We start from the raw sequence: 18,496 nt of genomic DNA, 5'->3' as shown, positions 1-18,496 counted from the left end.
GAAAACGTTTGGTTGAGGTTATTGCAGCCAGAGGGTTATTAAAGTTATTAAATCCAAGGGTTCACATACTTTCTCCACCCTGCACTGTGAATGTTTACATGGTGTGTTCAATAAAGACATGAAAACATATTGTTTGTGTGTTATTGGTTTAAGCAGACTGTTTGTCTATTGTTGTGACCTTGATGAAGATCAGATTCAATTTATGCAGAAATCCAGGTATTTCCAAATGGTTCACACTTTCTTGCCACTGGATATAATGTTATATCATAATGAATTAGATTGAACAATAAAAAGCCCCACTTTTATTCCATCGGCTGGGATCCGCACTATGCAGCTGTTGCAAGAGCGCATTTTTCACCGGCTGTCCACTGGTTGCAAAAACAATGGTTGATAGGCAGCTTCGACTTCTTGGGTTCAAATACACATTTAGATTTTGGTACAGCCATCCACAACAATCGCAATCCATACGGCGCAAATAGCTAAATGAGAGAGCAGCAGTGTGATTCACATCAATGCACTGTATATATCAATAATAAGTGATATCAGTATCGCACGTAGACTACACCACAGCATTGTAAGACACAGCTTTGACTGTAGCCTACAAAAGCCTGTTCCTGCTCTTTTCCCGCGATCCATAAAACACATTTGGTGCGTCATAATAGTCTCTGATTTGTGGTCAGACTCACTCAGGTGGAACAAACTTAAACTTGCGCCTTTTTTCAAAGCTGATTTGAATGCTATTGAGAAAACAGAGAAGTGTCAAATATTTTTCTCGCAAACATCCTTTCGGAATTGAAAAGTAATCCTAATATAGTTTTTCAAAAGTACCTGTAATCTGATTACAATATTTTAGCTGCTAATGTAAAGGATTAAAGTTCGTTTTTTGTAATTCATTACATGTAACCTGTTACTCCCCAACCCTGGCGGTGTTGCATTGGCTAACGGTTTTCATTTGTAAATAGCTATAGCTACATTACATGACCAAAAGTATGTGGATACCTGCTCGACAAACAATCTCATACCAAAATGTGAATTTGGGCAGGAAGCGTTCTCCTTGCATTCGACAAACCCAAATTTGTCTTTCGGACTGCCAGATGGTGAAATGTGAATCATCACACCAGAGAGCGCTTTTCCACTGCTCCAGAGTCCAACTCCAGCTGACACCTGGCATTGTGCATGTTCATTTTAGGCTTGTGTGCAACTGCTCGACCATGGAAACCCATTTCATGAAGCTCAAGACAAACAGTTCTGACGTTGCTTCCAGAGGGAGTTGAGAACTTGGTAGTGAGTGTTGTACGGCCATTCTACTGCCAATGTTTGTCTATGGAGATCGCATGGCTGTGTGCTCGATTTTATACACCTGTCAGCAACGGGTGTGGCTGAAATAGCCAAATCCATTCATTTGAAGGGGTGTCCAGATGCTTTTGTATATATAGTGTAGCTAGTTGTGCGTTGAGCTAGCTACGTGGAGACTTGTTAGTGCCGAATTTCAAACTCAAAACCACTACATTGAAACTTGATACTCACTAAAATAATACAAAAGGACAGGGCTGGTTTTGAAATTGAATCACTTTAAAACATAGCTTCATAGCATTTTGTAAACCCAGTGTATTGCCTGATATGACAACAATTAGCATTAGCCACTGGTGTCTCAATAACCTAGCCCATCTGGTAAATGGGCAATGCTTTATTTTACAGTACTGCTGGTAAGATGTGGGGGAAAAAACTTTTGGCGCATAATAAAACAAAGATTAGCATTAGCCTAGCAGTCAGCCTAGCGTCATTAGCATCTCACCTTTTTGTTCTGCTTTAAGCTGCTCCTCCAGCTGGAAGTCGTTCTGCCGGTTGCCCAGCACGAAGGCCAGGAAGGAGAGGATGAGCGCGTCCATGATGCCAACGATAGCCAGCATGTAGGCCCAGCGCACCGAGCAGTTCCCCAGCGTGTACTTCCCTGTCTCCTCGCCACACATGTCGCGCACCACTTCCGAGTCCCAGCCATCCGGAAAGATCATACAGCCCAGGATCAAACACACGGCTATGGGAGAGAGAGCAAGGGGGGGAGAGAGGTGAGGCCTAGCTATAAGAGGTGCGTGTAGACTACCACACAACAGAGTCATCTATAATCAGGTTGAAAGACCACACTTCCACTGTATGGTTTAGCGTACTCGCTTGAGACAGGATGAAGTGTATAGTTTCAGGGGAGAGGGTTAAGGAGATAGTTAGTAGGAAGTGTACCATTTGGGGTGGGGTTGTATGGGAAGTGTCATGGGGTAGGGCTGAAGATGTAGATTAGATTGGGGGGGGTGAACAAATGGGAATGGTGCTGTGTTGGTAGGGGTACTATAGGTAGGATAGGTGTGATTTAGGCAAGGAAAACAGGTTTTTGGAGTAAGGAAAGGGAACAAAAGAAGGAGACATGGAGAGAAAAAAGTATATAATTGCTCAATTTCACACTGCATCGTAAGTCAACCCTCATTGCCATTGGAACTGCTTCGCAAGCATCCCTCTCTGTCTTGCTCTTGCACTCGACCAAGGCTGAGCCAAAGAAAGAGGGAGATGGGGAGCGAGAGAAGTAGGGAGAGAGAAAATACTAATAAAGATAGCAGAAAGAGGAACAGAGCGTTATTGTGCTGACAATCGTATTCATCTTCAGCAAAGGGTCAGTGGAGAACACTGACCCTGCACTGCAACTGAGCCCAGTGAAAAGACCCCAAGGCTATGGAGGTGCGAGCGTCTGTCGACTACCACACCACACAGTCATCTATAAATGAGGTTGAAAGACCACACTGCCACTAAGTTCTAGCGTACTCCGCTCAAGGCAGGGTCAATTCATATATGGATTCCTGCGGCCAAAGGGATCAACTTGAAGCAGAGATACACTGCTGCACTTGCACTGTTTGTTTGAAGGCATCATTCGTACTGTATCAGTGTCTTCTTCCAATGTAGCTTGCAACAAGCGAACTCTGACTAACACTGTACATATTACTTGCAATGATACAAGCGAAGACAGAAGTTGCGTAATATCGTACGCCGCCATATAACATACAATCTGATGTATTGTGTTACATTACAGTGTGTTACATTACTGAAAAAAGGTCAAATAAAATATAATATTCTCTCTGCACTATGTATCTCGATTGCACTAGGAACAGGCCTAAACTATGGCTTTTACTTACAGATAAAGATAATGTGTTTATCAGCTTCAGAACCAATATATAAAAAAAACAAGTGTCTCCAGACAGTAGTGTCGTTCATCTGCAGTATACAACAGGAGGAAAAGGAAAGTAAACGGATCACTTCGTTTCTATCTACTTTTTTAAAGAGGAGCAGGGGAGACAGGTTGTTTCCTGTCAGCGGCAAAGACCAATGAGTGCCGATCTACGCTGTGAAGGTAGAAGATGCTTTGATCCACCACTGTCACAAACACACACACAGCCGAGGAGAAGAGGGGGCAGAGCGCTTTATGAATTATTGATCATGAGGAAGGGAGGGATAGAGGGAGAATGCCAGAGTGAAATAAAGCCTCAAAAGGAGTAGGAGAGAGAGAGAGGGAGGATGAAGAAATGGAAGGAAAGGATGAAGACAGTCCAAAAGGAGAAAGACAATGTGTCAAATAACTGAAAAGAGAGGGAAAATTTGTGAGAAAAATAAGAGGGAATGAGATTTAGGGAGTCTGACATAAATAAGAACATGATAATGATTCATATTTATCAATACTATTCTCCCCCTCCCTCTAACCTCGTATACACTACATGCTGTTAGGGGTTTTAGGCTAGGTTTCTGTATAGCACTTTGTGACATCTGCTGATGTAAAAAGGGCTTTATGAATACATTTGATTGATTGACACACAACATACGCTGCTGCTACTGTCTTATCTATCCGGTTGCCCAAGTCACTTTACCCCTGCCTATATGTACAGTACATACACTACATGGCCAAAAGTATGTGGACTCCCCTTCAAACTGGTGCATTCAGCTATTTCAGCCACATCCGTTGCTGACAGGTGTATAAAATTGAACACGCAGCCATAGACAAACATTGGCAGTAGAATGGCCCATACTGAAGAGCTCTGTGATTTCAATGGGGCAGTCATAGGATGCCACCTTTCCAACAAGTCAGTTTGTCAAATTTCTGCCTTGCTAGAGCTGCCCCGGTGAACTGTAAGTGCTGTTATTATGAAGTGGAACTGTCTAGGAGTGTAACAGTTTTGCTTCCATCCCTCTCCTCGCCCCTACCTGGGCTCGAACCAGGGACCCTCTGCACACATCAACAACAGACACGCTTGAAGCATCGTTACCTATCGCTCCACAAAAGCCACGGCTCAGAGCGAGTGACATCGCCGATTGAAGCGCTATTAGCGCACACCCCGCTAACTAGTTAGACATTTCACACCACATACAGGAGCAACAACGGCTCAGCTGCGAAGTGGTAGGCAAGACAAGCTCACAGAACGGGACCGCTGAAGTGCATAGGACGTAATAATCGTCTGTCGCCAATAACAACACTCACTACCAAGTTCCAATCTGCCTCTGGAAGCACTGTTTCAGTAGCTTCATAAAATGGGTTTCCAACTGCTAGGCCAAGCGTCTGCTGGAGTGGTGTAAAGCTCACCGCCATTGGACTCTGGAGCAGTGGAAACACGTTCTCTGGAGTGATGAATCACGCTTCACTATATGGCAGTTCGACAGACTAATCTGGGTTTGGTGGATGCCAGGAGAACACTACCTGCCCCAATGCATAGTAACAAATGTAAAGTTTGGTGGAGGAGGAATAATGGTTTGGGCTAGGACCCTTAGTTCCAGTGAAGGGAAATCTTAACGCTACAGCATACAATGACATTCTGGACGATTTGTGCATTCAACTTTGTGGCAACAGTTTGGGGAAGGCCCTTTTATGTTTTAGCATGACAATGCCCCCGTGCAGAAAGTGATGTCCATACAGAAATGGTTTGTCGAGATCGGTGTGGAAGAACTTGACTGGCCTGCACAGAGCCCTGACCTCAATCCCATTGAACACCTTTTGGGATGAATTGGAACGCCGACTGTGAGCCAGGCCTCATCGCCCAATATCAGTGCCTGACCTCACTAATGCTCTTGTGGCAGAATGGAAGCAAGTCCATGCACAATGTTCCAACATCTAGTGGAAAGCCTTCCCAGAAGAGTGGAGGCCGTTATAGCAGCAAAGGGGGGGACCAACTCCATATTGATGCCGATGATTTTGGAATGAGATATTCGATGAGCAGGTGTCCACATACTTTGGGCCATGTAGTGTACCTCCATGGTAATTAATTCATAACACTGTGTCTTATAGGCATATGTCCTCTTTTTCTGGAGCAGGACTTACAACGGTTCATCCATCACATAACAGGGAGCACAGTCCCTCATCCACCGCTGCCCTCTTGTAGACACGCACACACGCCACGTGCACTTACAAATAAACGCATTAATAATTCACGAGTGAAGAAAAAGAAATACTGTGGTTTTCGGACACATGTGAGTGAACAAGTTAATTCACCTGTTTTTCATGTGTTTTGCTATCAATGCTTTTAGGGTTACGTTTTGCTTTAAATATAATTATTTTTGTTGGCAATACTAAGAATTTTGTTCTCGAATTCAGAAGTTTTGCTTGATGGCACAAAAGTACTCGCTCACTACAGGATTGCAAAATATAACACCACTATGGACTCTATTAAAGGTGTTAATCGACAATCCTTAATTGAAACATTAACAAAGTGCCTCCCCACAGTTTCAGTAAAAGGCTGATGGATGGGGTTGGAGAAATGCAACCACTCTCAAATCCATAGATTATGCTTTGGATGCAAGGACTGAAAATCCATTAAATCAAAATGATAGTTTTAACCATGTTAAGGCTATAAATTGATTGTTTACATTTACTTTGTTTAAAAACATTGAAGTAAAACAAACTTAAACACTGAGCAAAATATAAACGCAACATGCAACAATACCAAAGATTACATACAGTTGAAGTCAGAAGTTTACATACACCTTAGCCAAATACAATTAAACTCTGTTTTTCACAATTCCCGACACTTAATCAGAGTAAAAATTCCCTGTCTTAGATCAGTTAGGAACACCACTTTATTTTAAGAATGTGAAATGTCAGAATAATAGTAGAGAGAATGATTTCCTTCCTGTTTGGCCCTGTCCGGGGGTGTCATCGGATGGGGCCACAGTGTCTCCTGACCCATCCTGTCTCAGCCTCCAGTATTTATGCTGCAGTAGTTTGTGTCGGGGGGCTAGGGTCAGTTTGTTATATCTGGAGTACTTCTCCTGTCCTATCCGGTGTCCTGTGTGAATTTAAGTATGCCCTCTCTAATTCTCTTTGAGGACCTGAGCCCTAGGACCATGCCTCAGGACTACCTGACATGATGACTCCTTGCTGCCCTCAGTCCACCTGGCTGTGCTGCTGCTCCAGTTTCAACTGTTCTGCCTGTGATTATTATTATTTGACCATGCTGGACATTTATGAACATTTGAACATCTTGGCCATGTTCTGTTATAATCTCCACCCGGCACGGCCAGAAGAGGACTGGCCACCCCACATTGCCTGGTTCCTCTCTAGGTTTCTTCCTAGGTTTTGGCCTTTCTAGGGAGTTTTTCCTAGCCACCGTGCTTCTACACCTGCATTGCTTGCTATTTGGGGTTTTAGGCTGGGTTTCTGTACAGCACTTTGAGATATCAGCTGATGTACGAAGGGCTATATACATAAATTTGATTTTATGTGATTTCATTTATTTCAGCTTTAATTTCTTTCATCACATTCCCAGTGGGTCAGAAGTTTACATACGCTCAATTAGTATTTAGTAGCATGGCCTTTAAATTGTTTAACTTGGGTCAAACGTTTCAGGTATCCTACCACAAGCCTCCCTTCAATAAGTTGGGTGAATTTTGGCCGAGCTGGAGTAACTGAGTCAGGTTTGTAGGCCTCCTTGCAAGCACACACTTTTTTCAGTTCTGCCCACAAATTTTCTATAGGATTGAGGTAAGGGCTTTGTGATGGCCACTCCAATACCTTGACTTTGTTGTCCTTAAGCCATTTTGCCACAACTTTGGAAGTATGCTTGGGGTCATTGTCCATTTGGAAGACCCATTTGCGACCAAGCTTTAACTTCCTGACTGATGTCTTGAGATGTTGCTTCAATACATCTATTTTGTGAAGTGCACCAGTCCATCCTGCAGCAAAGCATCCCCACAACATGATGCTGCCACCCCCGTGCTTCACGGTTGGGATGGTATTCTTCGGCTTGCAAGCCCCTCCCTTTTTCCTCCAAACATAATGATGGTCATTATGGCCAACCGTTCTATTTTTGTTTCATCAGGCCAGAGGACATTTCTCCAAAACGTTTGATCTTTGTCCCCATGTGCAGTTTTGGAGTAGTGGCTTCCTCCTTGCTGAGCGGCCTTTCAAGCTTTGTCGATATAGGACTCGTTTTACTGTGGATATTGATAGTTTTGTACCTGCTTCCTCCAGCATCTTCACAAGGTCATTTGCTGTTCTGGGATTGATTTGCACTTTTCACACCAAAGTACGTTCATCTCTAAGAGACAGAACGCGTCTCCTTCCTGAGCGATATGACGGCTGTGTGGTCCCATGGTGTTTATACTTTGCGTACTACTGTTTGTACAGATTAACGTGGTACCTTCAGGCATTTGGAAATAGCTCCCAAGGATGAACCAGACTTGTGGAGGTCTACAATTGTTTTCTGAGGTCTTGGCTGTTTTCATTTGATTTTCCCATGATGTCAAGCAAAGAGGCACTGACTTTGAAATACAGCCACAGGTACATCTCCAATTGACTCAAATTCTGTCAATTGGCCTATCAGAAGCTTCTAAAGCCATGACATCATTTTCGGGAATTTTCCAAGCTGTTTAAAGGCACAGTCAACTTAGTGTATGTAAACTTCTAACCCACTGGAATTGTGATACAGGATAAGTGAAATAATCTGCCTGTCAACAATTGTTGGAAAAATTACTTGTGTCTTGCACAAAGTAGATGTTCTAACCGACTTGCCAAAATTCTAGTTTGTTAATAAGAAATTTGTGGAGTGGTTGAAAAATTAGTTTTAATGACTCCAACCTAAGTGCATGTAAACTTCTGACTTCAACTGTATAAGGAAATCAGTCAAATGAAATAAATTAGGCCCTAATCTATGGATTTCTCATGACTGGGAATACAGATATGCATCTGTTGGTCACAGATACCTTAAACTGACAGTTGTGGCTGCTTTGTGTGATGTATTATTGACTCTACCTTCTTGCCCTTTGTGCTGTGGTCTGTGCCCAATAATGTTTATACCATGTTTTGTGTTGCTACCATTATGTTGCTACAATGTTGTTGTTATGTTATGTTGTGATGCTACCATGCTGTGTTGTCATGTGTTGCTGCCTTGCTATATTGTTGTCTTTAGGTCTCTCTTTAAGTGGTGTTGTGTTGTCTCTCTTGTTGTGATGCGTGTTTTGTCCTATATTTATATTGTATTTATTTTTTATTCCAGGCCCCCATCCCCACAGGAGGCCTTTTGCCTTTTGGTAGGATGTCATTGTAAATAAGAAATTGTTCTTAACTGACTTGCCTAGTTAAATAAATAAATAAAAAAGGTAGGGGCATGGATCAGAAAACCAGTCAGTGTCTGGTGTGACCACCATTTGCCTCATGCAGTGCGACATCTCTTTTGCATAGAGTTGATCAAGCTGTTGATTAGGGCTGCGGAATGTTGTTCCACACCTCTTCAATTGCTTTGCGAAGTTGCTGGATATTGGCGGGAACTGGAACACGCTGTTGTATATGTCGGTCCAGAGCATCCCAAACATGTTCAACGGGTGACATGTCTGGTGAGTATGCAGGCCATGGAAGAACTTGGACATTTTCAGCTTCCAGGAATTGTGTACAGATCCTTGTAACATGGGGCTGTGCATTATCATGCTTAAACATGAGGAGATGGCTGCGGATGAATGGTACGACAATGGGCCTCAGGATCTCATCACAGTATTTCTGTGCATTCAAATTGCCATCGATAAAATGAAATTGTGTTCATTATCTGTAGCTTATGCCTGCCCATAACAAAACCTCACCGCCACTATGGGGCACTGTTCACAACGTTGACATCAGCAAACCACTCGCCCCCACACAACGCCATACACGCTGTCTGCCATCTGCCCGGTACAGTTGAAACTGGGATTAATCTGTGAAGAACACACTTCTCCATCGAAGGTGAGCATTTGCCCATTTTAGTCAGTTACGACGCCAAACTGCAGTCAGGTCAAGACCCTAGTGAGGACAGGATGCACGCAACTGAGCTTACCGGAGAAATTCTTCAATTGTGCAAACCCACAGTTTAATCAGCTTTCCGAGTGGCTGGTCTCAGATGATCCCACAGGTGAAGAAGCCGGATGTGGAGGTCCTGGGGTGGCATGGTTGCACGTGGTCTGCGGTACTGCCAATTCTCTAAAATGATGTTGGAGGCGGCTTATATTAAATAAATTAATATTCAATTATCTGGCAACAGCTCTGGTAGACATTCCTGCAGTCTGCATGCCAATTGTACGCTCCTTCTAAACTTGAAACATCTGTGGTAATGTGTTGTGTGACAAAACTATTTTAGAGTGGACTTTTATTGTCCCCAACACAAGGTGCACCTGTGTAATGATCATGCTGTTTAATAAACTTCTTGATATACCATACCTGTCAGGTGGATGGAATATCTTGGAAAAGGAGAAATGCTCACAAACAGGGATGAAAACAGATTTGTGCACAGAATTTGAGAGAAATAAGCTTTTTGTGTGTATAGAGAATTTCAGGAGTACACTACATGACCAAAAGTATGTGGACACCTGCTCGTCGAACATCTCAATCCAAAATCAATGGCATCAATATGGAGTTGGTCCCCGTTTGCTGCTGTAACGGCCTCCACTCTTCGGGGAAGGCTTCCCACTAGAGTTTGGAACATTGCTGTGGGGACTTGCTTCCATTCAGCCACAAGAGCATTAGTGAGGAAAGGGCCTTCCCCAAACTGTTGCCACAAAGTTGGAAGCACAGAATTGTCTAGAAATGTCATTGTATGCTGTAGTGTTAAGATTTCCCTTCACTGGAACTAAGGGGCCTAACCCGAACCATGAAAAACAGCCCCAGACCATTATTCCTCCGCCACCAAATTTTGCAGTTGGCACTATGCATTGGGGCAGGTAGTGTTCTACCGGCATCCGCAAAACCCAGATTCGTCTGTTGGACTGCCAGATGGTGAAGCGGGATTCATTACTACAGAGAATGCATTTCCACTGCTCCAGAGTCCAATGGCGGTGAGCTTTACACCACTCCAGCCCACGCTTGGCATTGTGCATGGTGATCTTAGGCTTGTGTGCGGCTGCTAAGCCATGGAAAGCCATTTCATGAATCTCCCCACGATCAGTTACTGTGCTGACGTTGCTTCCAGAGGCAATTTGGAACACGGTAGTGAGAGTTGCAACAGAGGACAGACGATTTTTTGCACACTACAAACTTCAGCACTACTACAGTGTGGCCTACTACTTCACGGCTGAGCCGTTGTTGGTCCTCAACTTTTCCTAGTCACTGAGCTCTTCAGTAGAAAATGTAATAGCCGAATCCACTAATTTGAAGGGGTGTCCACATATTTTTATATACATAATGTATTTTATGTCAGCTCATGAAATATGGGGATCAACACTTTACATGTTGCGTTTAAATTGTTGTTCAGTATATTTGGGATTCTGATGGGGTACGACAGTTGAACTAAGCTCATTTATACATTAAATTCTTCAAGAATCATTGGGTTCATATAATTAATTTATAAGTCCAAAACATTATGTAGCAAATAAGGACTGAAAACCGCAAATTTCACATGAAACTGCAATTCACATGTGAGGCTCATCACATGTACAAAGGTGATGTTAACATATGTGAACTCTAAATGTAATACATGTGAAAATATGGTTTCACGTTAAAATTTCTAAAAAGCTGTTTTTGCTTTGTCATTATGGGGTATTGTGTGTAGATTGGTCTTATTACAATTTTAATGACTGCACTCAAATTAAAAACATTGTCGGGGTACCATGTAGTGTTGCCATAGTGCACAGCTACAGCGGGTTGGATCCTCACGCACTACCCATCATGCCCTGGGGTGGCACTTTCTCTCTCTCCCTCACTCTCTTTCTACCTCATTCTTTCTCTCTCGCTGCACTAACCACAATGTATTCCACTTTGGCGAGCACAAATAAAAGGGTATTTCAGTGTACTGTAGACTAATAATTGATTCAGGGATAACCTTTTAGACGAGCGTCTAAAAGCACTATTAACCTTCTATTACTTCATTAGATGACACAGAACTGAACGTTGCCAACAACGACCATGAAGAAAAATGTGTACATATTATACAGTAACGACAACATATTCTGTATGTACTATACATACCAGTATGCTCTCTCTCTCTCTCTCTCTCTCTCTCTCTCTCTCTCTCTCTCTATATATATATATATATATATATATATATATATATATATACATACACACACACACACACATATACACACATATATATACACAGTACCAGTCAAACATTTGGACACACCTACTCATTCAAGGTTCTCCTTATTTTGACTATTTTCCACATTGTAGAACAATAGTGAATAGATCAGTGAAAATAACACATGGAATCATGTAGTAACCAAAAAAGTGTTCAACAAATCAAAATATATTTAACATTTTAGATTCTTCAAATAGCCACCCTTTGCCTTGATGACAGCTTTGCACACACTTGGCATTCTCTCAACCAGCTTCACCTGGAATGCTTTTCCAACAGTCTTGAAGGAGTTCACACGTATGCTGAGCACTTGTTGGCTGCTTTTCCTTCACTCTGCAGTCCTACTCACCCCAAACCATCTCAAATGGGTTGAGGTCCGGTGACTGCGGAGGACAGGTCATCTGATGCAGCACTCCATCACTCTCCTTCTTGGTCAAATAACCCTTACACAGGCTGGAGGTGTGTTGGGTCATTGTCCTGTTGAAAAACAAATGATTGTCCCACTAAGCACGAACCAGATGGGATGCCGTATCTCTGCAGAATGTTCTGGTAGTCATGCTGGTTACGTGTGCATTGAATTCTAAATAAATCACTGACAGTGTCACCAGCAAATCACCCCAACACCGTCACACCTCCTCCTCCATGCTTCGCGGTGGGAAACACACATGCATAGATCATCCATTCACCTACTCTGAATGGAGGTTGGAACCAAAAATCTCAAATTTGAACGCTTCAGACCAAAGGATACATTTCCACCAGTCTAATGTCCATTGCTCATGTTTCTTGGCCCAAGCAAGTCTCTTCTTATTTTTGGTGTCCTTTAGTAGTGGTTTCTTAGCAGAAATTCAACCATGAAGGCCTGATTTATGCAGTCTCCTCTGAATAGTTGATGTTGAGATGTGTCTGTTACTTGAACTCTGTGAAGCATTTATTTGGGCTGCAACCTGAAATTATCCTCTGCAGCAGAGGTAACTTTGGATCTTCCTTTCCTGTGGCCAACCTCATAAGAGCCAGTTTCATCATAGCGCTTGATGGTTTTTGCGACTGCACTTGAAGAAATGTTCAAAGTTCTTGAAATTTTCTGGATTGACTGACCTTCATGTCTTAAGGTAATGATGGATGGTAATTTCTCTTTACTTATTTGAGCTGTTCTTGCCATAATATGGACTTGGTATTTTACCAAATAGTGCTATCTTCTGTATACCACCCCTACCTTGTCACAACACAACTGATTGGCTCTAACGCATTAAGAAGGATTGGAATTCCACAAATTCACTTTTAACAAAGCACACCTGTTAATTGAAATGCTTTCCAGGTGATTACCTCATGAAGCTGGTTGAGAGAATGCCAAGATTGCGCAAAGCTGTCATCAAGGCAAAGGGTGGCTACTTTGAAGAATCTCAAATATATGATTCCATATGTGTTATTTCATAGTTTTGATGTTTAAAAAAAATGTTTTACCTTTATTCAACTAGGCAAGTCAGTTAAGAACAAATTCTTATTTTCAATGTAAGCCTAGGAACAGTGGGTTAACTGCCTGTTCAGAGGCAGAACGACAGATGTGTACCTTGTCAGCTCGGGGGTTTGAACTTGCAACCTTTCAGTTACTAGTCCAACGCTCTAACCACAAGGCTACCCTGCCACCCCTTCACTATTACTCTACAAAGTAGAAAATAATAACATTGAAGAAAAACACTGGAATGAGTAGGTGTGTCCAAACTTTTGACTGGTACTGTGAAAACAGTGCATTCGGAAAGTATTTTGACCCTGTTACGTTACAGCCTTATTCTAAAATGTATAAAATAGTTTTTTCCCACACCAATCTACACACAATAGCCCATAATGACTAAGCAGAAACAGGTATAGACATTTTTGCAAATGTATTAAAAATAAAAACCATAAATATCACATTTACATAAGTATTCAGACCCTTTACTCAGTACCTTGTTGAAGCAACCTTGGCGTGTTCTTGGGTATGACGCTACAAGCTTGGCACACCTGTATTTGGGGAGTTTCTCCCATTCTTCTCTGCAGATCCTCTCAAGCTCTGTCGGTTTGATGGTGAGCATTGCTGCACAGCTATTTTCAGGTTTCTCCAGAGATGTTCGATCGGGTCCAGGCTCTGTCTAGGGCACTCAAGGACATTGAGACATGTCCTCCTCCTGCATTGTCTTGGATGTGTGCTAAGGGTCAGTCTTGTTGGAAGGGGAACCTGAGCGCTCTAGAGCAGGTTTTCATTAAGGATCTCTCTGTACTTTGCTCCATTCATCTTTCCCTCGATCCTGACTATTCTCCCCTGTCCCTGCCTATGAAAAACATCCCCACAGCATGATGCTGCCACCACCATGCTTCACTGTAGAGATGGTGCCAGGTTTCTTCCAGATTGAACTCTTTGGCCTGAATGTCAAGTGTCACATCTTTTTTTCATCAGACCAGAGAATCTTGTTTCTCATGGTCTGAGAGTCCTTTAGGATCTTTTGGCAAACTCTAAGCGCACTGTCATGTGCCTTCCGTCTGGCCACTCTACCATAAAGGCCTGATTGGTGGAGGGCTACAGATATGGTTGTCCTTCTGGACGGTACTCCCATCTCCACAGAGGAACTCTGGAGCTCTGTCAGAGTAACCATCTGGTTCTTGGTCACATCCCTGACCAAGGCCATTCTCCCCCGATCGCTCAGTTTGGCCGTGCGGCCAGCTCCGGAAGAGTCTTGGTGGTTCCAAACATCTTCCATTTAAGAATGATGGAGGCCACTCTGTTCTTGAAGACCTTCAATGCCGCAGAAATGTTGTTTCGGTACCCTTCCCCAGATCTGTGCCTCGACACAACCCTGTCTCGGAGCTCTACGGACAATTCCTTCGACCTCATGTCTTGGTTTTATCTCTGACATGCACGGACAGAGCAAAAACCTTATATAGACAGGTTTGTGCCTTTTCAAATCATGTCCAATCAATTTAATTTACCACAGGTGGACTCCATTGAAGTTGTAGAAACATCAAGGATGATCAATGGAAACAGGATGCATCTGAGCTCAATTTAGAGTCTCATAGAAAATGGTCTGAATACTTATGTAAATAAGGTATTTCTGTTTATTTTTTATAAATGTGCAAAAATGTCAAATCTGTTTTCGCTTTGTCATTATGGGGTATTGTGTGTAGATTGATGACAAAAAAAAGAAAATGTAATCAATTTCAGAATAAGGCTGTAACGTAAACAAAATGTGGGAAAAGGGAAGGGGTCTGAATACATTGCGAATACACTGTACGTTTTATTAGCTAAACAATGCGTCAATCTCCTTGCCCTGCATGCTAAACATGTGCACGTGTGTGTGTGTGAAGCAGGCAGCTTGGGAGTTCTCTCTATGGGCCTGAGCAATCCCTGTGTGGCCTACAGGCCAGATGTGACCAAGCCGGGTTATTTTATTGGGCCGTTCCTCCTGATTAACCCCCCCACTCTGATTCAACGTTAAAGGAAGGAGAACTCTTTGCATAATGGAACTCTCAGCCCACACTAATAAAGCATCTCAGGGTAGGAGTGCTGATCTAGGATTAGGTCCCTACCGTCCAACTTATTCAGTATGATCTAAGAGGAAAAAGTGTTCCTGGATCGGCTTTATGAATCCGGGCCCTGGACTTGTGACTCTGGACTTTAGACAATTAATTTAGACCCAAATTCTAACTTGATTGATCTGTGCTGTGAATTCTTTTCGCACTGACATTGATGTCTGATTAATGTACTCACATTCTTCTCAATTTCTGTTAATCTATTCCTGGTCATGGTTAGAAGGGATCCAGTTTTTGTCAAATTAATGTCAGATTTGACGTTTCGTAGCAGGTTAGGAGAATGTACGCAGCAGGTAAGGATAATTAACACAATAGGTTAGGAGAATTAGGCTAAGGTTAGGAAAAGGGTTAGGGTTAGCTAAAATGCAAAACATTTACACTTTTGATGTTAATTTGACCAAAGCTGGAGCCCTTTCTAGCCATGACCTCTATTCCTTGTCAATTGGTCCAGGAAGTGTTTCTGGATTCTAATTGGTTGTTCTCTGCTTGTGGCTGGCTGACACAGTTTAACAAGATTTAGATTTAATAATTAATGGCCAATTATTTAAATCGGTGTCAGGGATGGTGGAAGAGGCTTCAATAAATGTAAGCACATGCTCTCTGAACTTGAGTGTATGTATTTACAGTGAGCGTGTCGCGTTCTGACCTTTATTCCTTTGTTTTGTCTTTATTTAGTATGGTCAGGGTGTGAGTTGGGGTGGGCAGTCTGTTAGTTTTTCTATTTCTGTGTTTGGCCTGATATGGTTCTCAATCAGAGGCAGCTGTCTATTGTTGTCCCTGATTGAGAACCATATTTAGGTAGCCGGTTTTCCTTTGTGTTTTGTGGGTGGTTATTTTCAGTCTTTGTGTGTCTGCACCAGATAGAACTGTTTCGGTTGTCACTTTGTCGTTTTGTATTTTTGAAGTGTTCAGTGGTTTAAAAAAAAAAGATGAACACTAACCACGCTGCGCTTTGGTCCTCTCCTTCTTCCACCCAATACAGCCATTACAGAGCTCCACAAGTATTGGGACAGTGATCCACATTAATGTGGATGCTACGGTGATTACAGATAATCCTGAAGAATGACACGTGAGAAAGTTACAAACATCATACCCCCCCAAAATGCTTAACCTCCCCTGTTATTGTAATGTTGAGAGGTTAGCATGTATTGGGGATATGATATTTGTGCATCTGTAACTTTCTCACTCATCATTATTCACGATTCATTCAGGATTATCCGTAATAATGGTATCATCGACATTAAATGTAAAAGTGTTTAGAAACATATTCTATTCTTATTTACAATAAAAGGGACTCCAAAAATGACACAACACATTATTTACCATTAATTTATATTGGGCACAATTATAACCTAAAACACAACCAAAACAAACAGCAAATTCATCCAACAAGTTTGTAGAGTCACAAGCTTGACGTAATCCTTGCGTGCTAGGAATATGGGACCAAATACTAAACTTTTGACTACTTTGATAAACATAAGTGAATTTATCCAAATACTTTTGGTCCCCTAAAATGGGGCGACCATGTACAAAAACTGCTGTAATTTCTAAACGGTTCACCCCACATGGATGAAAAAAAATGACAGTATGCACTTTAACCTCATAATTGTATCATTTCAGATCTGAAGTTCTGGAGTACAGAGCCAAAACAACAACATAAAATGGGCCACTGTCCCAATACTTTTGGAGCTCATTTTATATATATATATATGTGTATGTGTGTGTGCACACGTGCATGCGTGCGTTTGGCCTCGGGTTGGAAACGAGTGCAGAGCTGATCCCATTTTGAGACACAGCACTTTTAAGTCATTTTCTTCCCATCTCTCTGTCTTTCTCTCACACACACACAGGCACACACACACACACACACAGGCACACACACACACACACTGCTGCCATTGTAGGGGTTAAACTCAAGGGAAGTGCACTGTGGATGTACATAAAGGTTATACCTTCACCGAGGGGATTGGAGATAGCTAGCTACTCTATAGTGACCTCCAACTTAGAACTGTACCTTAAATACAGTTACTATTATCACACTCTCTGTGTGAAAAAATCAACTCTAATCTTTCTGTACTATTTCTAGCTTCGGGGCTTTTGAGCAGCTTGAATTTTTTTGAATGAAAAAAGCTTTACTAGGCATTGATTTGATTTGGAGACAAATACTAAACAGTGAGATATGTTGTTATTGCGTCAGACATATCCTGTGGAGTGAAAAACAAACACACAGGCTGTTCAGAGGCTTGACGACAAAACAAACAGCATGACGAATTGCCCGTCAGTTATTAACGTCCCCCAATTGCGGTCCTCTGAATGGAAATCCAATTGACTCGCTCTACTCTAACGTTGCAAGACAACAACTGGATGAACAAAACCCACTCGATTCAATTAACTCTGACCGTTAGTGTTAAGCCCATTCACAGTCACTTTGGAGTGTATGAGATACATTCTAATAAACAGAGCAAAGGAAATGAGAATAGTGCATCCGAACAACATGCTTTGGGTGCTTCGGTAAAGCATCAAGCCGGTCCCTCAACATTGGAAATAGCTTGTTTGAAAAGTGCTAGTATGAATATAAATGGGGTATTCTGACAGGGATTTACAATATATCTGCCATGCAGCCTAGTGTGATTTGTACAGTATATATGGCCAGTCAGCTGAGAGATTTTTCCCCCTCGCTCTATGAAAATAACTACATTTCCCAGATGCCCTCGAGGCCTTGGCGTTCCAGAGGTGTTCATTATATTTTGTTTGGCCCAGCTGGGAAGAGGGGGCGTGAGGGGGAGGAACAAATGACTAAATCGATGAATCTTAATCCAAGGCTAATGCCAGACAGCACATACACACATTCACAAGCTCATGAACATGTACATACATGAATGCATTAATGGCACACAAACATACATCTACTGTAAACATACACATACTGTAAACATACATATGACAACTACACAACTACTATACCCAAACCTTTACCAGAAAAAACATCCTGTGTAGTGCTGCCCGTCTAATAAGAACAATAAATTCTTCATCTGCTTGTGTTAGATTTATACATTTTATTTATATACAGTACCAGTCAAAAGTTTGGACACGCCTACTCATTCCTATGTTTATTTTCTACATGGTAGAATAATAGTGAAGACATCAAAACTATGAAATAACACATATGTAATCGTGTAGTAACCAAAAAAAAGTGTTCAAAAAATAAAAATATATTTTAAGATTCTTTAAAGTAGCCACCCTGTGCCTTGATGACAGCTTTGCACACTCTTGGCATTCTCTCAACCAGCTTCATGAGGTAGTCACCTGGAATGCATTTCAATTAACCGGTGTGCCTTGTTAAAAGTTCATTTGTGGAATTTCTTTCCTTCTTAATTTGT

At 42.1% G+C, this 18,496-nt stretch overlaps 1 protein-coding gene across 2 annotated transcripts in view; it reads right to left on the bottom strand.

The window, feature by feature from the left end:
• The window catches only part of lhfpl4a (LHFPL tetraspan subfamily member 4a), a 60,787-nt gene that overhangs the window by 19,664 nt on the left and 22,627 nt on the right, over positions 1-18,496 (bottom strand). For both annotated transcript variants that reach the window (XM_042300525.1, XM_042300530.1), the window contains exon 2: positions 1,796-2,035. In XM_042300525.1, the coding sequence (XP_042156459.1) occupies positions 1,796-2,035 (240 nt within the window). The remainder of the gene's footprint in view (positions 1-1,795; positions 2,036-18,496) is intronic.

Source organism: Oncorhynchus tshawytscha, linkage group LG02, assembly GCF_018296145.1.
Source record: "Oncorhynchus tshawytscha isolate Ot180627B linkage group LG02, Otsh_v2.0, whole genome shotgun sequence".
Taxonomy (NCBI): Eukaryota; Metazoa; Chordata; class Actinopteri; order Salmoniformes; family Salmonidae; genus Oncorhynchus; species Oncorhynchus tshawytscha.
The sequence above is the reverse complement of the archived record's forward strand: the minus strand, read 5'-3'. Positions and strand labels throughout refer to the sequence as shown.